Source organism: Anabas testudineus, chromosome 3 (assembly GCF_900324465.2).
Source record: "Anabas testudineus chromosome 3, fAnaTes1.2, whole genome shotgun sequence".
In the NCBI taxonomy this organism is placed as follows: domain Eukaryota; kingdom Metazoa; phylum Chordata; class Actinopteri; order Anabantiformes; family Anabantidae; genus Anabas; species Anabas testudineus.
Window position 1 is genome coordinate 16,510,255 of NC_046612.1, and position 25,921 is coordinate 16,536,175.

At 42.3% G+C, this 25,921-nt stretch overlaps 1 protein-coding gene across 2 annotated transcripts in view; it reads left to right on the top strand.

Annotated features, from left to right (window-relative positions):
* The first annotated feature begins 2,815 nt into the window (after nucleotides 1-2,815).
* lrp4 (low density lipoprotein receptor-related protein 4) overlaps nucleotides 2,816-25,921 on the top strand; it is an 86,764-nt gene continuing 63,658 nt past the window's right edge. For both annotated transcript variants that reach the window (XM_026378252.1, XM_026378253.1), the window contains exon 1: nucleotides 2,816-3,128. In XM_026378252.1, the coding sequence (XP_026234037.1) occupies nucleotides 3,068-3,128 (61 nt within the window). In that variant the 5' untranslated portion in view covers nucleotides 2,816-3,067. The remainder of the gene's footprint in view (nucleotides 3,129-25,921) is intronic.

Sequence of the window (25,921 nt, forward strand, 5' to 3'; positions counted from 1 at the left end):
AATGCAGTAGTACAGGATTGATCTGTTTATCTGTTTATTGTCAGTGGTTTATTACTGCAGCCGTGTTGATGTTGTTGGGGCTTTAAATTTCACTCTCTATTGGGGTGTTTAGTAAATTCCTGTTCCTGTGTTATTGTGAGGAGAAGAATGAGAGGAGAAAGTTTGTATAAGTAAGTGGTGGAGGTCGTATTTGCATTCTACATACACGCTCACACGTATGATGCACGCAAACATGTACTACATATAAATTAAATAAGCTTCCAACACCTGCCTGATTTTCTCCATGTGGCACTCTCCTCATCTCCCAGAATACTTCTTTATTTATCAGTGGAGGCTGACGTGATAAGCCCACAGCTGTTCTCCCAACACCACACACACACACACACACACACACACATACAAATTCAGATGAGTTCTACTGGCCAAAAGGTGTCAGATGCCTAGTGGTGTCTTAGTGGGAGACAGCAAAGAATACAAAAGTCAGAGGAGCAGTGGTGTGACTTTTTGGCACTTTAAGAGATAAGGTTATTGGTTTGATGTGAAACAATGTGTACCAGAGCATATAAAGTCATTCTCAGTGTGTGTGTGTGTGTGTGTGTGTGTGAGACAAGTCAGAGACCTGAACGAAAGCCCTTGGTGCTGTGCAAACAGACTCCACGGCCTGCTGTGGACACATTAATCACAGGTTATAATTAAATGCCTCCATCTCTTCACCCAGAGACAGGATGAGAGCTGAAAGGGGCCACAGCTGCTATCCGCTCACACTGCAGCCGGGCCGGCTGCCCAGAGTACGACATGTCCAGGTCCTGATCCTGGATCAGCTCACTGCTCAGTCACTGCAACTGGCAGCATATTGTACAGAGGGGAGAAATGTGAAAACCATCCAATCTCGACTTTTTTTTTCATTCTCCACATTCTCCAGGAGCCACAAGTTTAGACTTTGAATAGGTATGTAATTAAATAATATCTAATTCAATATATAATATAAATATTCTCAGTGCATCTTAATAATCTCTGTAACTCTGAGACTATATAGTGCCAGTCTCTAAGAGGGTAATGCAATCTCTGTGTATCTTCAGTGTCCAAATGAGAATAGTGATGGACCTTTCAATCAGTTTCTCCTCTGATTCACGGGACTGTACTTGGTTGTAGACACGGACGAATTATTGAAACCAACATGGGATCTTATATGCAGCATCATAATGCAAAATCACAGTGAAACTAATTTAATAAGTTGATGATTATGATTGAGTCTTTAAGATTTTTTTTTTGTAGCACTGATACAAATCTTTGTCCAAAGCATTGTTCATTAAAATGCTGTGTATCAAATCACAAATAAGTCATGGACCACTTTTATTGGGATGAAAGGCAATACTCTGATGGATGCTCCACAGGAGAGTTGAGGGGAGGCGTGTGCTGAATAATGATGTCCTGTTCAGAGATGAGGGAGCTCGCATCCCAACTAAAGCTGTCTCATAATTAGAAACTGAGGTCTAAAGCCTCCTTTCCAGGGAAAGAGAACAGACATGAACGTGATGAATGTGTACGTTGTGCACATGCTCGTCGTTCAGTCGCTTTATATGGACCAGGACTAAAACACAGGAGTTATCCTTAAGATTGTATTATGTTATAATTAACCATTCATTTAAGCAGGATCTCATTTCATCAATTAAACAGTTGGAAATGCTTTGATGACCCCTGGAAAGCCTTGAACTGTGATTTAAATGGATCGAATGTGTGCATATAGACGTATGGTATACAGTACTTAATGTGTTATGATCTGTGAGATTAAAATAGGCTATAGCGTATTGAACCCACTGTTGCGCTGTTACTCTGCACTAATCCTATAGGAAACAGTGACTTAAATGTCTTAAATCCATAATGCTGAAATGATGGTTACTTTGATGTAGCGCTTTCATTCTTGCTCCTGGTGTTAACGTAATATTTCAGTGGGAACCAGCATTTCTCTGTTGTTCATAAGTGAATTTAATATGAGCTCTATTACTAAAGGACAACTAGCTACAGCTGGTTTCTCTTGACTTGTGGAATTAACTGTACTTTTATGGTGCCATTGTAGCCTTTAATACCTTCCTATAATAAAACAGTGATGCATTTGGTCCTAATGGCATTTGAATTGAACCCGTTTCAGTAACTTGCAGTAAATCTGAATAATGACTGTGTAATAACCTCATTACATCCCACTGTGGAAATGCTTTGTCATGTGCTTCCATTGACTTAAGTGACAACAGGGAAACATTATCCCACTTCTGCTCGACTTTATCCTACATTGTTTAAGAAAGAAAGGGGGAATGAGAGGAGGAGGAGGAGGAGGAGGAGGAGGGGGGAGAGGTTTTTCTTTTCCCTGTGTGTGAGGACAGCCTCTCATATAGGTGGATCCAGATGCTGTGTGGAGTTTATCATGTGAACAGCTGACCACCTCCATCTCCTCCACCTCCACCTCCAGCAGCAGCCCCCCCCCCCCTTTTTGAAGAAGACGCTGTAATTTAAGAAATGACACAACGAGAGCTGAGATTTTTGGACCAGACTATTTCATGAACGGCGGGGGAAGCTGTGGAGACGTGGTGGAAAAATAAGTCGCGGTGGAAACAACACATTTGCGCACTTTCCACGTTGGTTCGCATTTATGGAGGATTAAAACGATGGGCTTGCGCCGTTATGGCGCATTTACGACCAACTTAGTGTCGAAACACCGCGGCGGACACAGACAGCCTCCCCCCCCTCGGCTTGCTTTTGGTACGGCCCACAGCTCCTTTTGGTGGCTCCGGCGTCGGTAACTGGAGCACAACATGTTGGAGGGCGAGCGGCCGCCGTCTCCCCCCGCAAAGTTAACTTTGTAAACCCCAGGGTTCGTCGCGTCATCCATGAGGAGCTGCCGGAGGAGGCTGGGGAGAGAAAAGGGGCTAAAAAGTCAGTCATGTTATGAGGTTGGTGTGAGAGCCGGAGCGTCTTCTAGGAACAGAAGTGCCTTGCTGTTTAACCGTGCGGAGAAGACGAGGGAAGAGGGAACAGGGAAGCCCGGAGAAGCGAGCGAGAAGCGGGGTACAAGATGCAGCTGGCCGCGGTGCTGTGGGGCGCCCTGATAACTTTGCTGCTCGGCCAGAGTCCAGGTAAGGAAACGTGTGTGTTTTTTTTTTGTTGTTGTTTTTTTTTTAAAAAGTGGACTTTCAACCACATGTGAGAGTGTTTTGTTTTGGAGCAGGTATCCGTGCACCGCTGCTGTGTGGTAGTATTTTTAATTCCCTCCTTATCAGCGCAGTGAATTGCTTTGACTCGCACATTCAGGCATCATCCGCACGCCGCGGCCAAGTTTCCCCTTATTAGAGAGCTCAATTTAAGGTGGTTAAAATAGAAAGTGTAGTGGAAAGTATGAGTGGCCATGGGGCTTTTTCTTTTTTTTTGTTTTTTTTTTTTTTTAAATCTTGTTTGACAACATTTGCGTGCAGGCTTTCACGTTTGCAGCACATTGTGTTTTATTGATATAAGTTGCTGCCTTTGATTTAATATTTTCACAGCTGACTGCAGCCTGAATGGGTTTTATTCTGTGTACAGGGGCATATAGAGTGTTTTGATTTGTGTGGCTGTGCAGTACATTATGAGAGGTGTATGCATATGCCTGATGTCCTGATACATCTCCACCTTGACCCGTGTTGTCATCACTCCTGGCTTATAATTAAACCTTGTGGGTAAATCAGTCAAAATGTTGCTTTACGTCCGGCTTGTCTCAGATGCCCAGAAGCTGGGAGTGAGAAATAAAAAAATCTATGAAAGAGAATATGTGATGAACTGGTTTCATAGCTGCTGCAAAGTTCTGTACTGTTACTTAAAAATGTACTTTCATGTCTCTGTTATGCAGATAATCCGCTGACTTAAATCAGATTCACTGCAGTATGACAGCTATGCGTGTGGATGGCCTTGTTTCTGTGAAAACAAAGCCAAGCACCCTGCTCTGTGCTGTGATTGCAGGTGAACCGGGTTGTTTATCCTTGATAACCTACATCCTGTGTCCCCCCCCCCCTCCAGCAGCACTTGGTCTGAGTGATTTCCACCACCCCCTTGCTATGTTTTCTCTAACACCTTGTATTTACAACATGTTAGAACAGCCGCTGGAATGCAAGGACCCTTCTGAAGCACTTTCTAAACACACTCCCACTGGGTTTACACACACACACACACACACACACTGGTGCCGTGCCCTGTGACATGACAAGAAAAGATTTACTCGGCACCATAGGAAAAACAAAATGACACCTGTAATTGGCTGGTTGGACCTCCTAAAGGTGGTTGCTGTGATTGTAGCATATCCTAAATGTCACCAGGAGACCGTCTCCAAAATGTCAGCCAGATAAGATTCAATATCAAACTGAAAACAAAAGCCCCCCGTGGATGATCCTCATCCTATTTACAGTTGAGGTCTTTTATCCTTTCAGCAGTTATCAACATTTTCCCCTGCTTCCACTTTTTATCTGGACCAGAGTCACACTCGTTTCATTATGGACTTGTTCTGTCTGCTGGGCCTGTATCATGTCTTACTCTGTTGTGCATAAATATGAGCTGCTGTTCTTGGCATTTTACACTGTAGCACACAACATTTAACATTCCTATTTTCTATTCAGGGTCTGTAAACTTAATTATTTTCATGCCAGAAATATGAAATCTAACATTTTCTCTCGAAGGTTTATCTTTGGCAGGATGGAAAAGCCTCTGAAATTGTATTTAAACACGGGACATTGACAGTCAGGCTCACACTAATGACATTATTTTGCTGCTTGTGGCTCTTAAAAGACAGGATCTCATACCACAGCTATCCAGTAGTCAGGAAACTCCAGGATACATGGAAAAAAAACAACTAGATAAATATAGCTTTAAGGAATTAATTGAGTAAATGAAATGTTCAAGGCAAAAATTAAATTCCAGTGGTTCATATTGACCACAGATATCTGTGTCTAACTCTGATGTTCCAGACTCCTGTATTTTAGATTAAGTTATACTTTAGGGATTTATAGAAATAATGAGCGTTGAGGGCTATAAATTCTAAATTGTATACAGTAAATGGCATTATAAAGGCCAGCTGTCAGTCTTAGCTGACAGTACACGACCCAGGGCTATGATGTATTAGTTTGGTGTGTGAGTGCGAGTGCGAGTGTGAGGTCAAGATGCCTTCTCCACTAATTCTAGTGGCCTTGTAGTTCTAGGCTGAGTTGGCCTAATGGTGTGTTGGAGAGTGTTTCATACAGTTTAATGATGTGCTGTGGGACAGCGTGAACCCCCACCCATTCCTGCTGGACTCTTCTCATTTACTAATCAACTATTGATTTGACTCGTAGGTTCGCTCAAAACCTCTGGTGTTCCATTTATGGCAATGAGACGCATTATATCACAAAGAAAACAAATTTTGACAGATAAATCCATAATCTGAAGGGGATACAATTTTCAGCCTGTGTGATATTTCTCCTGCAGAACTGGAAAGGAACTAAACTGAGACAGTGCTGCTGACAGCTGGGCAGCAGTCCAAAAACCTCCTTCGTTGAGTGGGGTTGGTTGGTTTTATGTGCTTGGTGGGCTTCAACATATTATTATTTATGTCATAAAAAATGTCCACTGCAGACTGCATCTTAAAACTGCTTGTATTGTTCAACTAAAAGCCACCAAACTCGAAGAATTAAATTTAAAATGACATAAAACAGCATGTCCTCACATCTGAGATGCTGAAGCGGCAGAGGTTTTGTATTTTACTAGATTCGAGTTGAACTGATTGCTGTTGTCTACACTGTCATGTAGAAATAAGCTAAGAGGAAACTGTTAGTAAGAGGAAAGTGTGATTTTTGTGATTTTAAACATCTCTTGTTTGATAATGGACAGCACAGACAATTGAAAATTCTCCAAAGTAAGGAGAGTTGCAACAAATGTCAGATCAGGTTTGTCTACTTTACTTTTTGTATGAATTTATTTAGAAGGCAGTTTTGCAGGACACAACAAAAGATTAGAGAAATCAGGCTTAGTTTGTTTATTAAAACAGCAGTAGAAGATGATTAAATTATAGCAGCGTATTGAAAATGTATAATTGTGGTTTTGTTTTCAGCACCGAGACTCAAGAATGATATCGAGACTAGAATAGAAACATTCAGACCTAATGAAGCCCTAAAGTTGAGGTGTGTCAGGATCTATCAGATTTCACATCTCTGCAACTTCATGTTTTCATGTTTTATTGAAGATGTTGAAACTTTATTCTCATTGTCTGATCAGGTTACTAACTCATCATTTCAACACTACTGCTACTTAGAAGAAGAACAAAAGAAGAGATGCAAGAGCAGCGGTGTGAAAGAAAGAGAGGGAGGTGAGGAGAAAGCAGGTTGAAAATAGGGGGTGGGCAGTTTGGCCTTGTGTTCGCTCTGCTGCTTTGCTTTATGGTTCAGGTCGCTGCCTGCTTCTTGGCTCTTCCTTGCTGCTTGTATTTCCTCATTGGATTGATTAGTCCCTTGACATTGTCCTCATCCAGGACCAACACACTCTCAATAATGGACGTTTTTCCCAGGACCCGCAGGCATGGTTTTGCATACCCTGCATTAGAATGAGTCTCTGTCTCTCTCTCTGTCTCTAAAAGTCCCTACACCACATTTGATTTAGTGTCCTCAGAGTAATTGTGTCGGTATAAATGGTGTTGCAATGTTAATATTTCCAAATAACTCAGCCCACAGACAGATTTATTCCTGGCCATGAGTGTTTTTTTGGTACAGATTCCACTCTGAAGGCGACAATACTTTTCTCAGAAGCGAGGGAGTTGTTGTTTGAGGATGTCGCTCAGGTCTATGGAACAGGTCTCCTTTGTCTTTACCCCTGCAAGGTTTGATTGTTTTGGCATATATGCACATTCACCTTTCACTCTGCTGAGTTTCTTGCAGAGACTGAAGTATTTCAGTGGCTGCAGGAGGAAAGGAGGGTGATACTTTCATTAATGGTTCTGAGACTAGATCTGCTGTGTTAAATAGAGAGAGAGTGCGCACACGTTCTCCTGGTCTAGCAGGTTTAGGTTAGTGTTAGACAGGCTTTTGCTTTTACGGGGGAAAGCCAGAGTGGGCCACATGATACCCCCACTGTGCTTTGTGTGTCTCTGCTTAGGGATTGGAATTGCGCTCCCCCCACCCCCTCTACTCCTCTCCTCATATTCCTCTACCTTCCTATAAATCACCTGGTTCTCTCCCTGCACGGCCGGGCTCCTCTGCGAGAGACCCCCGAGCTCTCGTCTTTGGGGTCGTTTCTGATTTCGGAACATGATGCCGCTGCTCAGGGGCTCTTTTCAATAATGCTCACAGCACTGATACATGTCAAAGATAACAGCTTCGAGAGCACAGGACCAAGCAAACAAAGTCAAACAAAGTTGGCTGCTGGCAGCCCTTAGTGCAGGGAGCAGTGTTTGGCAGAGAAACAACAAAAATGATCCACTGGTAGAAATCTGTGTTAAGGTTTTAAAGGATACTGATTATGCTGCTACTTTGTCAGACTACAGGGATTTGTAGCAGGGTTTCACTTTAATGGAACATTTGAGTCTGAAAGACAGACTTCCATCACGTTTTAAACATTTTTTTACGCAGCGGTTTCTGAAACTCCAGATAATATGATAGGTATGCTGCATGTCAAATGTCCCTACATCACCAGTATGCCAAATGTTACATGATACTGTTACTGTCAGGTGTCTTTAAGACATGGAATGCAGACCACGTCACTCCAGAAGTCTGTATCGAAGGGGATATTCAGTGTTTTTTTGAATGTGAGTTCCTTGGGGGTTGCGGATTATTGGAGACTGTAATAAACTCTGGTTCTCTGTCTCAGTGGGGGTCTGCTGTAGAGGACACAAAGATAAGCAGGGCTGGAGACTCGGTGTCTGAGCACAACCAGAGGAGGGGGCAGGGACACAAAGACATTTTGAAGGACACACATGTACAGATCTATAGTAACTTAATTCTTCAGTGGCTTCATTCCTCTCCCACTATGACTTAAAGGAAAAGGATTTGCAGGGACGTTAATTAAATTCTTGAAAATATAGAGGAAAACATTAGTGTGAAATGATCAAGGCCATACCATCTCCGAATATGGTTTCAGCCATGCATTAAAAAAAAAAAAAACCCCCCTTATTCTTGTCTATTGTCTTGGTAACCAATACATCATGGGATCCTCTTTACAGGCAAAAAGAATACACTTGTCTTATGCCAGTGTCTGTATGGGTTCAGTGTTTGTTGAAGGGCGACAGGGAATTTGTGCAGCCATTTTTCCAGCGTGTCTAATGGGTTAAACTGCACAGCGGGCCACACACACAAACATATGGTTTGGAGATGACTTTCTTTCTCTGGGTAGCAGAAACATCTGAACAATTGTTCTCTTGTTGTTTTTGGGGTGAGGTTCTGCCAGTTGAGAAGCTTTTAATTGACAACAGGGAATCGTATATCCCTCTGTAGGAAGATCCTTGCTCAACAACCAATTAAAGTTCCTTTTTTTATTGCAGTAGTTACATCATGAAATTGATTATCAAAATTTCTGCATGATATGTTTGCTATTGTCAACACTGTGAGTAAACGCACTAAGGAAAGATTTAAAAAAAAAAAAAAAAAAAAAAAAGTGGAAATATGGTAATATTGTACTAAACATCATTTTATTGTCAAAGCTTTTGGTCTTTTTGTTTTATAATTTTGCGAAAAATACTGATAAACACAAGCTGTCAGCACCATGTGGACAGATAGGGTGAGGGTTCAGGATATAAATAACTGCTGAGACAGACAGACTTCTTTAGTAACTGTACATGGCCCCATTCACTATGCCGAGGTCATGGACTTTGTGTGTGCGCGTGCATAGATGCTTTCCACTGCAGCTCGCTAACAGCTTGTCATCTATGCAGCCTCATGGAAGGAGAGAGATGAGGCCTTTTTTATTAATTGGTGTCAGAGTTGCGACTTGTTTTTCTCTACGGGATTTTTCTTCAGCTCTCCAACTCACACACACAGGTTTCCTTTCTGTTGCTGTTTGACATGTTTTCTCACTTTTTAAAGACATTTAAAACCATTGCAAATCTTAGTTGAGACTAAGTCTTAAACACCCACTGCTTGTATGGTTCAAGTGTGTTCACCATAGGGGAGCCTAAAGATGTGGATCTGCAGCTGAGTTATAGAACACATCTAAAAGGTGTTTGAATAAAAGCTCCAAACAGACTGTTCAGGCATATGTCGGAGAACACACAGCTTCCATCTGAAGTTTCAGATAAGATAAGAGTATTATATGATTGGACTTGATGATGAGACCCCCTGCACACTTAACTCGGCACACTTTCTCCCCAACACACACTAGAGAGTCAGAAATGCAGTGTTGTATGTTTATATGTAGTGAAAAATAAGTCTGTCCTGTGCTTTTCCTTATGGTCTAATATACTGGAGCTGAATAGTGACTTGTTTTAATGATGTATACTTGTATGAATTGATTGTTAATACAAATAACTCAACCCCAGTGTCAATGGAATAAATTAAGAGAGGAAAGTGGAACTTGGAGTAGAACAAGTCAACTTCCCTTCCTTTTTGTGCATAAGCAGCAGAACTGTGTTAGTGAATTGAATCACTGCAATGTGATCAGCTCTTAATGGATGATGACTGTCATTAGGTTTAGTTATCAGCCAGTGTTTAGCTACTGTTCATGTACCAGCTGACAGTGGTGTTACTCAGCTCTGTAGACAAACAGCTGAAAGGCGTTTCTGAATGACTTTTTGATCACACTGCATACAGAATGAGCACATGCGTCATTGTTGCCTTTCCCTCCCACTCCTAGCTGACACTCCTCAACTGCAGGCAAACACCTGCCATGTATCTAATGTCCTTCTGTCTGTTGATATGTGTTTCCCATTGAAACAAAAAGTAGATTTGTGTATCACCAACATCCAAAGGCTAGGTTTGAGACTGTTTCTAAGAGCTCAAGGTGGTCTTCAGATATCTGTTTTTTTAATAGAAGATATGATACTGTAACATATGCCATGCTGCAGCACAATGCTCTGCAGCTGTGGCAGGGTGTAACTTTAGTGCTGCCGCAGTATGAACTTTAATAACATCCTAATTATTCTGCTTTGGTAATTGGTTCTCAAGTTATCAAAATGAGTTTCATTTTTAAAAGGAAAAGTGAACTGTAACACTGAATCTCAGCATCCTCCACAGCATTTATTGTATGTTGTCATCTTCATACCTTCCCTAAATGCCAGCTGTGCAGTAAATTGGAGCATGCATAGCATAACCTATTTTCATAGTAGTACCAAGTTCATGATGACAACAGATTCTTCTGTGCTTTGGGTCATGCTGTACCATAGCACAGGCAGCTAACTGTAAGCAGAAAACTGAGATGTACATTCACCCCACTTTTATTTCTCACAGTAATTATCTTCAAGTATTGCTCATGTCCTGTTCTCTCTCTCTCACACACACACACACACACACACACACAGGCGGTTGAGACTTCCTCAGGGTTTGTATGATCTCAGAGTGCCTTTGCCCTTCTAGTGTAACATCTCTCTACTGTTGTGCGCTCGATACTGATGCACAGTGATGTCATCTGAAAGTGTTAGAGCTGAAACCTGACTCAAGACACACCTACACAGTGCTTGACCTGAGAGAGTGCGCTGACTTCACAACTAATCGTTGATGCAGGTGAAGAACTGTACCTGTGTAATTCATACTTCGTGGAGTTAAAAAATGTTTCTCTTTTTTTTTCTTCTCTGCCATATGTCTTTGTGCTTATGCTTTGTCTTTACATGCTTCCCCCCTACTCTTTCTTCTTCACTATTTCAATGGACCCTTACCCTGCAGGCAGTAGCTGAGCCTGGCCTGTGATGAGGGAAGTGGAGGTGGTAGTTGTGGAGGTGGTGAGGGTCTTTATTAAACAAACAGTGAAGGGCTTTGGAGGCCCCATTGAGGCCTGGATCTGGAATGGGGACGCGGCTGAAAGCACCGCTCTCCCTAATGAACTCAAGTGGCCCATATAAGCGAGGCCTTTTCACAGAAGCCAAGGAGGACAAAGTGTCAAAACAAGCCCAGCCCCTCTTCGTTCACAGGGGCTAAACGCCGCCTTTTGACTCTGTGGAGTGTGGGCATCTGAAGGGGAGGCCATGAGGAGAAAGAAGAGGGAGGCAGAATGTACTTGTTAAAACAATGGCCTCTTAAATCAAGCACCCCTCCTTGCCTCTCTTCTTCTCCTCAGCTCCTCTTCTCCCACTTCCCCAACCCCCTTGTATCGCCTCGACTTCTAATTAGACCTACTCTTGCGCAGGCGGTTGAAAGCCCCATATATATCGTAGGGGCCTCAAAGGAGAGTGTCTCTGTAGCAGTGTTGCCTCTATGAAAGGTCTTAGTATTCAGAGGAGAGGCCTGTTTGTGCTCCTCAAAGCATTCAATCTGCCACTGGGGACTTGTATGCCATCATGTCCCTCTGTTCACTGCCTCTACTTTCCCTTCTTCCCTCTTTCTGAACCACGCCACCCCCACTATACCTCATCTCTCCCTCTTCGTCCCACCCTCAGCCAAAACTCTTTCTTCTGTTTGTGACCCGTCCGTTGCTCCTCTATGCTTGGCTGCTCGTGGGGCCAGGGCAAGAGCTGCGCACCACTGCGGCCTGAGTGCTTGCTACTTCCCTCCCCATAGTTGTTTAGCCATGGATGAAAAGCAGAGAGAAATATGTCTGTGGTTCAAAGTCCATCCCGGCAATTACAGTGACTGATTAAAGACTTGGCCTACACAGCCAGCTATGTATAATACTACAACTCCCACTCAGTGTTTCATAACTGCACCTTCAGAATAGAACTGAGCTCAGCAGTGCCTGATAAGGGCCCATGGCTGACTAAATCCACCGTTTACACTGCAGTGATCAAGCATTGGGGCCACAATTGTGACTTTATAATAAGCAGAGTTGACAGTGTTTATTTATTTGCATTAAATTGACAAATAGAACAGAGAACTGGAAAACGCAACGAATAAGAGATCAATTCAGGGATCAAGGTGTAGCACAGGAACCAATCGATCTCCTCATATAGATGGCAGGTCAACATTTTAAATTGCTTATTTTTTTGACATGGTTGACAAGGTAAGCAGCTGTAAGGGTAGCTCAGTCAGTATCAAAGTAAGCATCACTCATTTGACTAGACCAGACAAATCTAAAACCAAGCAGCAACAGCATCTGTGGTACTGCATGTGTCTACACATATACCGCTGCAGTATAGTGTCAGTGTAAAAGATATGCATGACTAAACTTTTGATTAGATCATTTATTTATTTATTTTTTTTGTGTGTGTGTGTGTGTGTGTGTACCAAAATTTTAAATCTTGTTTTCAGTGCTGAAAGAAATGGCCACATATCATCTGTTTATGAATATTGCATTGATTTGTTACAGTGCTGGATAATAAAACCCTACAACCCAAACAAATTAGAAACGGTGAAGGCTAAGGTTTAACAAAATGTAAAATTGGTAGTCTTTTGATGCCTTCTACTTTTTAGTGTTTTGGGACAAACTGTTGAATATCATACATACAGCTTTAGATGACTGCACTAATTATTTAAAATATGCAGCAGTAGACTTGTTTTGAGTTGGAAAATAGCAAGGAAAAGAGTCTATGAATAATGAGTGATACAGTGTTAAAATGACTTTGCCTGAGTATTAGTTATTCCCAGGGGCAGAGTTAGTCTTGAGGCAAAGTTATAACAAAAACAAGACTCTCCATCAGAACCAGGAGAACCATCTGGACTGAAGCAAACTGAAGCGGGCCACAACAATATTCTGCTGAGAGTTATCACTAATTGGGTCAGCATGAGTTTCTACTTTTGTTGCTAGGTGGTTGATCTATGGGGCTTCTATTCTGAGAAGAGCCTACTTACGTTATAGTATCGGCCATCAAGAGACAAATCCACCAATGTTCAGCAGGGTCCATCGACGCACATTGTCCTCCTTTTGATTTAGCCCACATTTATTTTAGAGAGCTCGCTCCAAATCACAGTCGTGGCCCAAAGTGGGTTGTCACTTAGGCTTGTTCTATACTAGAAGTGTCCTCTGTCTATGATTGGCAGGGACCCCACAAAACTCATAAGGTGATATGAGGGCTTTTTATTTATTTATAGGACCAAGATTGGCCCCTTTGGATTGTGGGCCAGTTGTTAACAGACATGTGACTTTTCTTTTAATTAAATCCATACAACATGTCAGCATTTCTGTCTGTTATTGGAGACATCTAGTCATACATGCTAAATGACTTGAAACTCATATGGGGCACGTTAAATGCTCCTGACAATATGGTTGTTGCTTCCTTAGCAACAACAATCTTGTCACAGAAAATTTTAATATATTGTTTTTTTTCCCCCTTGTTTTTAGATTGGATTAGGTCAGAAATCCTTCGCAGCAGGACGCTCAAAGTCTCCCACATACCTTAACATTGGTGGCAGATGCCGAGTGTGTTAATTGCTCCTAAGTTATGAGGTAATTGTAGATAAAGTGGGAAGGGATGTTTTCATCCAGCACTGAAAGACTGCTGCTGCTTACAGATCCTGTCCAGGTGTTAGCCTGGGAGGGAGAGGAAATCTGGGGCACAACATCAGAGCCAGCCTTGGACACAGCCCTATAAGCTGCAGCAGCTTGCTGGCATTTGGATAGGGCTTGAAAAACTCTGGTCAGTGTCTAAAATGGGCTTGTTATTTTCACTCTTTGCTACTTTGATGTTTTCAGTTTATTCATGTCTAGTGTAATTTCATAAGAACTAAACTTGTGTAAACTTGTAAACTTGAACTAAACTGGTAGGAAAGAGCAGCTCATTTTCCTGTAGCATTTGCAGAGTGCTAATGAGAATTACGCCTGGGCGTGCTTCAGGAGTCTCTCTTTCACACATGTAACGCACAACAGGAGACTGTGTGTTAGACGCAATACCACCTGGGGAAGTAGTCTGTGAACATGCAGGAGGCAGGACATGACATAAAAAGTACTCGGCAGAAAACGCAGTGTTTTGTTTAAAGAGCATTGAAACAGGGCCAATTGTGTGATCAAAAACAGGGAGAGAATGGTATAACATTAGAGAACATAGTAAATACTTCCTATACTTACAGTACAATATAAAGTATATTGCCTGCCCTGTGCACCTTGATTAACACAGGCACCCCTTCAATGTGCACAGTTAGGACATACTTCCAAATTCCTCCTGGCAATGTCTGTCATTGGCCTCTCCAACTACCTGTCCTCCAACAGGCTACTTGGATTGGTCACTGTAACCCTTGCAGCCAGCATGGGGACAGGGACACACTCTAGAGCAGTGTTCATAAAACATAGATGCTTCTGAAATTGCACATTTATTAGCATGCTGTGTGGGTTCTTGTTTGCTTAAGAGAGCAATGCATAAGGATCTAAAATCACATTTAAAAGTTTTTTTTAGTCTCCCTCTTGTCCCCCTGCTCAGCAGTGAATCATTCATTTTCTGTCTGTTAGTCTTTCGGAGTAAATGGTTAGGCTCAGAAATGGCTTGTTTTTTTGCCAAGCTTATTGTTTTGAGAGAACTGGTCTGCTTGCTATAAATCCAATTGGAGGTTAGTTGTTTGGAGCTGTGTTGTACTTCACCACTCATGTCTAAGTAGAAGCATGAGTTTTAGGCCAGGTCATGATTGTGACTTTAGGCTATTAGAAGCATTTCACTCCTTTCACATGTGATTTCATTATAAATCCATGACAGGTGCAAGAGCTTAAATGTGAGTCTCTGCAATTTATTTGTCTCTGTTATCGTGTGTTTTCATGTTTTGGGTGTGTATATGTATGTCAGACAGGTGCCAGGGTGCAGTCAAGCTGCTGGGCAGTTGCAGCAGCAGGCTGAAATAAAAAGATTCAGCTGGCGCCTGGCGCCCATAGTGCTTTACTCAGATATGTGCCTCTGGCGGTGTGCCACATACACAAACATACTCACACACACTATCCAGAAACCACTCAACTAACTCTGTTGATTGTAAAAAATACACACATGCACTCCGTAACAATCAGGCACACATCTTTTTCTGTTCATTTTCTAACTCTCTGCTGCCCAGTTGAAGCTGGAGCAACTGACTTTGCTGCCACCACCAGAGTTTCAGGTAGACACCATCATCAGGCTGAGTGGTGCCAGCCTGTTTTATAATTGGATTTCGTGCTTGCACTCTTCCGTTCCTCCTATTGGATAGCATTGATTTATGAGGTCGGCCTGGGACACTATATGTGACCAAGTCCAAAAAGCATCACAGCTAGGTTCACCTCTGTCATTCTGCTGAGTGGTGCTGTGAATATCTTGAAAGACACTTACTACTAATTTAGATTAGTGTGTGATATCATTTTATTATTTCTCTTTATCTGATAAACTGTAATAATAAACATATTATTGTTATTGTTGTTTCAAACAGCCAAGTAATAAATTGGGAACTGTGTGCAGCCTGTATCAAAACCTGGTTGTCAAATCTTTCAAATCTCAATTAGCTTCCAGCAACCGTACAAAAACAAAAGTTTACAAACTGATGCTCATTTACAGATGTTGCGTTTTTGGTCCTTAGATACATTGCTACCTGAATGTTTTGTGCATTACAAGTATAAGAAACAATGTGTCAACCTAAAATGAGTTGTATAAGGTTTCTATATGGTGGGCAGATTCATTTATTTGAATCAACTTGGAGCCAGCTTTCCGAACCCAACCCTCCCCACCATTCCGGGGTCTAGTAGGAGACTGGATGGCAGAGCGGCTCTTATTTGCCCTCAAGTTACCGTAACCCCCCTACCTCCACCGCCTCCTATCCACACAACCACACACACGCAAAAACGGTCTTTCTCAAGTGTAGGGTGTCACCCCTACCTCCTCCTCCTCCTCCTGCCTGGGGTTTTGGGTGATAGCTATTCTTGGTGGAGGAGTGTGCTCATTCACTACTGCACTCCCTTACCATTTTCCCACATGGGATGACCTTTTACCCTTCAAAGAAGGACACAGAAGTCATGTGCTTCCAAGACTGACAAACACTGGCTGTCTGACTACTTATGCCACATAGATGCATCTCTGGAATGTAAACAAATGCTCCCATTGCCCTTGAACTGCCCCTGATAGGACAGTGAGACTGGAATAGGGAGGGTTTGTTGAGCAGGAACAGGTAAGCTGTGGCTTTTCAGTATTCTCAGTATTGTGAAAATATGCTGAACTGGCCTTTTTAAATTTTAGCACATTGTAACTACACTTCTACTGATTTTATCTTTTGTTTATTACTAATGCTCATAGATTGAAAGATGAATACAATATTACCTTAGTTTAGTCTTTCACAAAAAAATAGCTGTGACTGTGAGGCTTCGAAAACAGCACCTGGCCTTTAAATAAAAATCTCCTTTTGCTTACTGTGCAGACATGCACATAGATCTTTTTAAACATCCAAACCATTTCAGTAGCAAGTCACATGATGATAAACTGTGTTTATATAATGCCTTTACACTGGTGACCCCTAAAAGATGTTAGCCTTTAGTGGTGAGTCACATGATAGAGAGGATGCTCTGAGATAAAACTGAGACAATGTCCAGGGGAACATCGAGTGCTGAGCTCGTGTTCCTGATCAGTCAGATGGCTCACAGCTCCTTGTTCTGAAACAGAGCAACCATTCACTGCAGGGACAGACCAGCTAACCCGGTCACTCCCAGACCCAAATGCTGCTGATACTGCTCTAAGAAGAACGTCATGCAATTTAGGGGCTGATTTGACAGAGGCATTTTAGGCTGGTCCATGCTGTTGCTGGGAATTGAAAGTGAGACATGAGTGGTGGTGCATAAGTGCTACTTAAGTGTCATTCCATCCAATGCACACCAACTGTTATTAAAAAATGGTCGCCTCGGGGGAAGGAAATCAGCAGTGTTTAAATGTATGGATTGATTGATTGTATTGATTTCCCCTGCCCACTTCAAAGGGCAGGCGAAATTAAAAACAGTGACACCGGGACCCTGATCAGTTATTACAGATACCAGCAAATAATTTGAAACACATAAATAACTGGAGTTTTGTGTCATTTAAACAGCTGTCTTCGGAGATCATAGACTTGCCCCAATGGACCTCTCACATGTTTCATAGTGAACTGACAGATATAGACTTTTTCTGTTTGATGAGAGGTGCAAGTGAATGATGTTAAAACACACCTAAGAATAGTTTTAATCTGAATTAGCGTAGAATATAAACTCTGTTTCCATCGTAACAACCAATGACACCTAACCAGTGGCACCAGCTGATTAAAAGAGCAACAATTTTCCTGAAACTCCCCAACAAGTGGCTTTAACATGTTGCATCCAGAAAAGCTTTTTTTGTCTTCTCAGTGAAAACAACATGAGTAATGATTTATGGTTGTGTAGTAAGAGATACTGGTCCCATCCTTTCTTAAAATGTGCCGTGTTCTGTTTTGTCTGATCTATTTGAATTTAAATGTGAGCAAAGAAGCTGGTGATGATGATGATTTTCAGTGATGTTTAAGTTTGTCAAAGTGGATTTTTATTTGAAGCCGTGTAAGTGTGTGTGCCTTAGTTTGACCTTTTAAACAGTGTATTTTTCAGATGGTAAGCTACAATTTAACCATGGTGCAGTAGGACACAGATAGGACTTGGATGAGCAAGAAGAAAAAAGAGTGTTAAAGTTGTTCATTGTAACTAAGCTTGATTCGACTGATTTTCACATGAAAGCTACTCCATCACTGTATGTGCTTCATATTCAGTATTGAAATGGCTTTTTCCATAAAACCGGTCCTGTTAAAAGCTGAAGGTCAGTATCTCTGTGCCAATGCTGAATCATTGACAACTTAATGGTGTTATTGTGCCCTGTTTACTGTGTTTACAGTGTCCTTGCAGAGATTCCCATTTCTCTGAGAGAGCAAGGCACTTCTTATCTGCAAAGTGATGGCACTAGAAAGGGAAAGAGAGTGAGAGAGAGCGAGAGATAGAGAAAGAGATGCAGGCTGACAGAGGAGAGGGGAAGAACATCAAAGGAAAGAGATGCTAAATATACTCATCCCATTTTTGGCTTTACACATGCATCTGTATCTTGCTGTGTGGGCTTTATGAGTAGAAGCTGAACCACCAGTGCAATGTGTCACTGATTCACTCTACTGAGAGGTTCTCAACGTAGAGAAGTTTGGCATTTGCAATACCAAAGGCAATGTAAGACGCCTTTGATTTGTAATTCACTGTCACCTTCAACCGGCTGTTAGCACAACCATGATGCAAGCAGAATGTGTACATTAATGGGCCTTGAGCGCATCTCAATAAACTGAGTAAGCTTGGTAGCATAGTTGGCATAGTTATAAAAGCAGCACATGCATTTTGACACAAAAACTCATCCTAACCCTTAAACCTACCCGCTACACTCTTCATGTTGTGTGTGAGGAAGAGTTGTTTGTCCACATTCAGTGGTAAAAGCAAACCTTTGCCCTGTTTATTGTAGCAGCTTTTGGAAAAAAAAATGCAGCTGGATAACACCAGTGCGCAAAATCAGTATTTAGGGTTATGGCTGCTGTTTTAATTCCACCATGCAAGTGGGCCAGAGTGGACTTTTGTCCCGTTTGTCAAATACCTTTCCATGTCCATTCATGCTAGTTGTCCCACTATGGTAGACCAATTTCTAATGGCATATCTGGCACTTAGCTTTTCATTATAGTTTATAGTGTTTCCACCTTAACTGCACAATTATAGTTAAATTGATAACATCTTACTAGAGGTGCTCAATAGAATAGGGGCTATCATCCAGGGACTGCCTACATTTTTGTAACATGAGGCCGTGTATTGTCCTGCACCAGGAGGAGCCCAGGGCCCACCGCACCAGCATAAAGTCTGATGGTCGCTCTGAGGATTTCATCATGCTACCTCAGAGCAGTGAGAGTACCATTGACTATGGCATGTGGTCATATGCCTAATGGGATATGCCCCTCCAGACTGTCACTGATCCACCTCTGGCATGCTTGGTCATGCTTGATCTGGAGGTGATTTTGTAGGGCTCTCGCAGTGAGCTTCTGGATTGTCACCCTTCTACAGCCGTGTTCTGCTCTCCTGTTGTAGAGAAATGACTGATCCGATTTGTGTTTCCATGTCTACTGTTTTTTGAGGAGGTGCATGTAACATCTGGCGTACCCCCCAACAGTACTTTGAAGACCAAGAGTACAGGGTCTTGTTGCTATGCTGTTATTAGCCTTAAACTTGGATGTCATATCATTATAACTGTTTCTCAATGACGACCATGCGGTTTAATAGTGGCTGCTGTGAAGAGACGATGGACAGCAACCCCAGAAGGCACGAGCACAGTAAAAGGTGTAGCGTAATCCTGGCTGACCCATAAATCTATACACTTATTCACTTACTATCTTTCTCTCCCATTTGCTTATCTTCCACTGAACCACTTCATTACTTTCTTATCCATCACACACCCATCTCTGTATAACAGTTGACTTTGCCAAAGGCTTATCTGAACTGTTGCCAAACACCAGTCCTTTGTCTATAGCCCTTCCAGGGACATTGGGACAGCGTCATTGATAGAGGAGCATGAATGTTATCTACTATGCTGGACTTTGGATTTAACATGGTCCAGATTTTAGGAACCATTGGCTTAGGAAGGAAGATGACTGGAGGCTTGCCAAATGTTCCTTTCCTCAGTGAAGTCTGCTGTGTGGTCCTTGATGTAACCTTGACTGCAATGGTGATTGTTCCACAAACGAACGTCATGTTTCAGTTCCACTCCAGACTTTTATGCCCAGACTAGATCCTCCGTCTCCAGTCTAGCCTTACCTCATGGCCCCTGAGGCTAGGTGCTGAGCCATGGAAAGGTGGAGACTAATAGCAGGGGCGGGGATATATTCTGCTGATGGTAGCTTAGGATGAAAAACTTGATATGCATCCAACATATTTTGTTTTTCATATTTTTTTCAGATCTGGGCATTTGATGCAATAGAATGATCATTCACACTTCTCACAGCAGTGCCTTGTCCAATTTGGCTCCAATTTTTTTGTTGTTGGAAAACCAAGAACTGCCGCTGGCACTTTCTTCCTTTGTTGTTTGTGAACATGACCAGCTGTTTATAGACTTTGCCTCTGTCTGTAGTCCTGTCAGAGGCCTGTTTTTTCCCTCAGCTGTGAAGACCCTGTGTGCTGCTGGCTGTGAGGCTCAGATCTTTAGAGGTTGACCTCTCCAAAACACTGGGCAGGACACAGACACAGTTGTGGTCATTGTGCTGGTAGTTAATGATTCTGCCCCTCCATTTTACCCGCAGTCCCCTTCAGTTCCGCTGCCTCCTTTATAGATTCAAGAAATGGCTGCTCTGAATAGACGCAACTTCCAGGTCAGTGGACGTAGGGTGAAGGGTTGTGGTTGGGTTAAGGCAGCCATAAATTGGATGACAGGGAAACTTTTTTCTGTTGCTTGATACATTTGCAAAGCTTTCATTGTCAGCTCACACAAAAACACATGCATAAATGTGCATAGCACATGCATGAGAATATGTAAATATGGGTTTGCTAGCTTGCAGAGATGAGAACATGTGCGTCGATTTCTACCTTTTGGTTTTTTGCTGATTTCTTACACGGTTTTCTCTCCTTTACTAGCCACTGCACTTCTCACTGTTAGCTTTTCTCCTGCTCACTTTTTTCTCACTCTCTCCCTCTATTCGCCTCATTGCTAAGCAACAATGACAGCCGTGACAGATCTGTGCTTTGGCTCACACAGTGTCACATCTGACTTTAGCCAACCCCCTCCCACATAAACACATACATGCTACACTACCAATTGCTCTTACTGCTTTGTGGTTTATGATATTGGAACCCACCCCTTAAAGCAGTTCCCTGCTCAGCACCCCTCACTGAGGTGACAGGAGGGAAGCGTCCAGCTGGAGGAAACCATTGTGTTCCTCTCCTGAGGGCTTTGATCCTTTGCCCTTCATCCCCCCAGATCAGTGCCTGCCCTGCCAGCCTGGAGAGGGGGCTGATTCACTCCTTGATTTAGCACTATTTTCCTGTCCATGGGGACAGAGGCTCAAGTGTTGGAGAGGTAAGGTACAGACTAGTTTGGGACTGTGTGGCAGCTGGGACAATGTGGAAACCCTAGATTGGCTTCCTCCTGTGCCCCACCCTCTTGCCTCCCTGCCTTTACTTCACCCTAGCAAGTGCTCATTCTTGGCTTCCCTTAGCTCTACAGCGCAGGCTCATTGTCTGTAAGTCCCTGCTTGTCTCTGGGGAACAGAGGAAGAAGGCTGAGGCTCCCTTGCTCTGCCCTCCCTTGGTACCCCCTGATCCTGGACCCATTTTTTAAGGCTTTGGGACTGACCTGTCAGCCACTCTCTTCCCCAGAGTCAATGCAGCCCGGCCCCCTCAAAGATCTATCCACATTGGCCTTCTGTTTGAACAGGCCCCACCAAAAGACCCCTTGTGCTGCCCTTTGTGTGCTCATAAATAAGATCAGAGTTTAAGTCCCTGTGCTCTTGTGTCCAGAGAGGACCAGAAGGACTAATGTTTCTTGGCAGGCCTATCGATCACAAAGCTCCTCCCAGAACGTTGACCAGCTCTGCAGTTGCTCTGATGCCAGGTCTGCTACATGGAACATATAGATGTACACAATTGTAGCAGGTTGCTCAAAGACAAAAGTGATATGAAAGTACGTAATATGAAACAGTTACTAAATTAATTAGGTAAGTAGCTCAAGAGAGTCAGTGCTCATTGGCAACACTGCATGTTCACATCACATGATTTTTACAGTGCGATACATGTTAAAAAGAATGTTTTTCTTTTAAATCCATTTTCTCTCTCTATATATATATATGTATATTTATGGGGGGGACCAAACCTATAAAACCTGTAAAACCATGGTCTCTCCATTTTGACAACAGATTGAGAAAGAAGGAAGGAATAACGAGAAAGTGATAAGTTTGGCTGAATAACAAATAAACTAAGGTTAAAGGTTCTATGGATCCAAAGGAATAAAAATCAGGATAAGCCATCATAAAGCGTGGAAAGGCCAAGGGGCAGCAAAGAGGACTGAAACATGTCATTAAGGCAAGACATTGACAGGTGGATTAAGTGAGGGTAAACTGAGTTTTAGCAACAAACTAGATTAAACTAAATTACTGGCAGCTCAGTTGACTATGCTTAAAGATGTCTGAGCCCTTACCCAAATAGAAAGAAGCTTAAAGTTAGCTGTTTCCACTTTTCCTCAACTGAGGGCCTCAGTAGTGCTCGCTGTGGTGGTGACTTCTCATAAATTACTTGGGACAGGAAGGAAGACCATCTTCTTTAAAGTTTGCCTACATAAAATGTAACTTTCCAAAAGTGGCACAAATTTATTTTTCTATTCCATTGTAGCACGTGTAGGACTTGCATGCAGGTCCTGCAAAATATTCCAGATACTGTTTAAATCAATTTTATTCTGACTTTATGCAAGTTAAAAAGTACATAATCAAATATAATTTCTTTTAAGTTTAGCAGGGATCACACATTTATGTGCATATACTTGTTGTACACAGAAAGAGTCTTTGTCCAGCATGATGTCAGAAGATATCGTATGTCCTAGGGTTAGACATTGTTTGCTGCACATTCAAATCCCTCTGTCATAATGATTACATGCATGTCCATGCGTCTGGAGCCACTGGTCCACCTGTTTTCATTCCTTCATCAACAACAGACAGGGAGTCTGGCCTGGGATAGATTGGGACATGAGGTTACCACTGTTTTGGTGTTTTACAGTCCATTAGCCATATGAACTTGCACAGTATCACACAGTAAGACATCCGTCTCATCTGATCTTGCAATATCATAACATGTTATAAATGGCAAAATGCCGTCTAGATGCACAGATGTTATTGTTAGTATTTCTATAGCACATAAAACACCAGAGAAACGAATGCCACCGTTATTTTTAAATATAGTTAAAATATCAGGGTAGATGATGGAAAGGAGTATGAGGAGGGAAAAGGGGTTAAAATGTGTATAAAAGTTAGTGCACACCAGTCACCGAGTTGAGGAAAAAGTAAAAGCTCAAAAAAGACACTACACTACCTTTACATCTAAAGGTAAAAGCATTTATACCAGTTCTTAATGACTATGCTTGAGAGCAGGGCCAAAATCCCATGAGACATGAATGGCTTGTGTGTAATAGCGCATTTTCACAGCCTCTACTAATAGTTTTGCTTTTGCTTGTGCACATGCAAAACAAGAGATAAATTAGTGTTAAGTTTCAAACTGTGAGGATCCAACTAAAGCTCATGGGACATATTGTGTCATGTGCAGTAGTATTACAGTAGTGGTATTTGTTTCCGATACTACACATATTATGAAAGCAAAATCTATATTTAGAATTTGCCTGCAACTGAAAAGTCAGCTGGATTTAGCTTTTTGCTTTTTGGCAGGGCTCAGACAGATGTTTGTGTCTGGGATGAAAACCTTCACCATGACAAAGTGCCTTTAAAACCATTTATAATGTGTGTGTGTGTGTGTGTGTTTGTGTGTGTGGAGAGAGAGAAAGCTTGTGCAGAGTTTTCCTTAATGAGTAGAATAGAGTCAACTCTAGCTGCTTCTGTGTTTCATGTGAGACTCCACCATTTTTCCTCTCAGCCTCTAATCAATCACTGAGCCCCTCACCCTCTCTGCCTTCGCTGTTTTTCGTCCTTGCATGTCTGCAGAATAAGAGTCTCTTGTTTTCCCCTCTCTGTTCCTCTTATGAAGTAAGAGGACTTAGGTTGTGGTGGTGATGGGGGAGCTGGGATGGTGGTGGACTTGAAAAGAAAGAAGTAGGGAGAGAGTGAAATAAAGAGATAAAGAAGACGGTGTTCCTCAAGTGTTTCTTTAATATGTTTAACTGTGTTTCAAGCTGCCTGGGGCTTTTGTTTAGGACCTGTGTTTCCTCACTGGGCCTTGTGGGAGCAGACTGAACCTGGCAGGTGATTGTGAGAACAAGATTGTGAGAACAAGTAAAATGGAATATAATATGATCTCTACCTGGCACTGTCATCACCATCATCCTCATACTGAAAATATTTTAATGCTCGTATGATTTCATGCTCCTACCTGCATGAAGAAGTCCAATGTTTACTCTAAAGCTCATTTCAAGAGAAAATGTTCACAATTTTCGTCACTAACGACAGACCTGCTTTGTGCATTTAAACTGGCCAAAAGATGTCCGGCTACAAATTAACTCAGCTAATGCATTCATCTTGTTCCTGTTTAACCTCTTTACTGTATCGTATACTGAATGTACCACTGGTTGGTTTTATACATGTATTTCTATCTACAAACAAGTTTTGGGAGTTTACAAAACTAGTTTTAATTTTCTGTGATGTATTTTTGATAAATTATTTCATTTAAATCACAACGATTAAGCAACCTTAGCATTGAAATTATCCTGCAGAATGCAACTAGCTGGAACGTCATCAAGATTTCAGAGTAATTTACTAGGAATGCACAACATCTGTTAGTGAACAACGATGTTGAATTGTGTTACTGCAAAAAACAAATTGCCAGGTTCAAGGTTTTGCAGACAACCTTGCTGAGGCTTCTGTGTTGTGATTGCAGCTAGTCGTCTAATGAAGAGGACGAAGAAGCTTTATCTTTTGGGCACATTGCAGATCCTGAACTTCTCATTCGCACAGGTGTGTGCTGTGGTGATGCTGATGGGATGGTGTTTGTTTAGTACCAGTCCACTGCTCTGTGTTTGCCTCTTGTGAAGCTGGAATGCCTTGAAAGGAGGAGGTGAAGGCAGTATTATGGGGGATGGGAGTTTGGCTGGTGATTGCTTCATTCCTCCCTTTCTGTCTATATCTCTCACACACACATTGAGAATGCCTGTGCGGTTAACTCTAGCTCAAGTTCATTGTGGTTAAGTTCCGGGAGGAGGTGGTGTTGGAGGGTGTTCGGCGGGTGAGGAGGAGCAGTAATTAAAGAGCTTTGAGAGAGGGGCCCCTCTGCTCTGTTAGATGTGTTTCACCCCCTTACCCCTCCCTATAATCCCCACAGGAATAAACAAATTGGGCTTTTCAGCCTTCTAGCTGGGCCTGGGGGCTCCTGTAATGGGATAGACATGAGGTGTGTGTTTGTGTGTGTGTGTGTGTGTGTGTGTGTGTGTGTGTGTGTGTGTGAGTGAGTGAGTGAGTGAGTGAGAGTGTGTGTGTAAATATACAAAATGAGGAAGAGAGAGAACGTGTTTCTTATTCTCTGTGTGTGTGTGTGTGTGTGTGTGTGTGTGTGTGTGTGTGTGTGTGTGTGTGTGTGTGTGTGTGTGTGTGTGTTCCACCACAAGTGCAGCTAATGGCTAATTGCTCCCAGCTCAGTAGTGAAGTGTGCAGATGGACAAAGAAGCCTCAGCTTCATTTACTTAATCCACAGGGTTACTATGAACTAGATTATGCTGAAATACCTCTTAAACACCTGAGCACCCCATGTGAGTGTGTATGCCTGTGGTTGTATGCATGTGTTTGTGCTCACTTAGCCTGACGTTGGCTTCTGTTTAAAATTTGCACAAAAATGCCCATCTGGATTTGAACCAAAGATGTTGCAATTATATTCAGGTCCCATCAGTCCCATCAGTTCTGATGATGTTTTCTTCATCACTTTAATTGCTTTGATGTGTTGCGTCATGCAAGTGAGCAGTTTGCTTTTAAAAGGGTTTAGTAAAACTTCTGCTCTGTTTACAAGATTGTAAACGTGATCTTTTGACCACTCATTTCCTGCCCTTTTGGACTTGGACTGTTGCAGACACAGTATGTTCCTGCACCCTCAAAACACATTTGTTCACCGGAGATGAACCTTTTTCTATAGGTTTGTTACCTGGCACACATCTGCTTCCTTGATGAAACCCAACTACCTTTCCTGTAACCTTTTTATTCTGTGCAGCGTTTTTTATTTCCCAATCTGA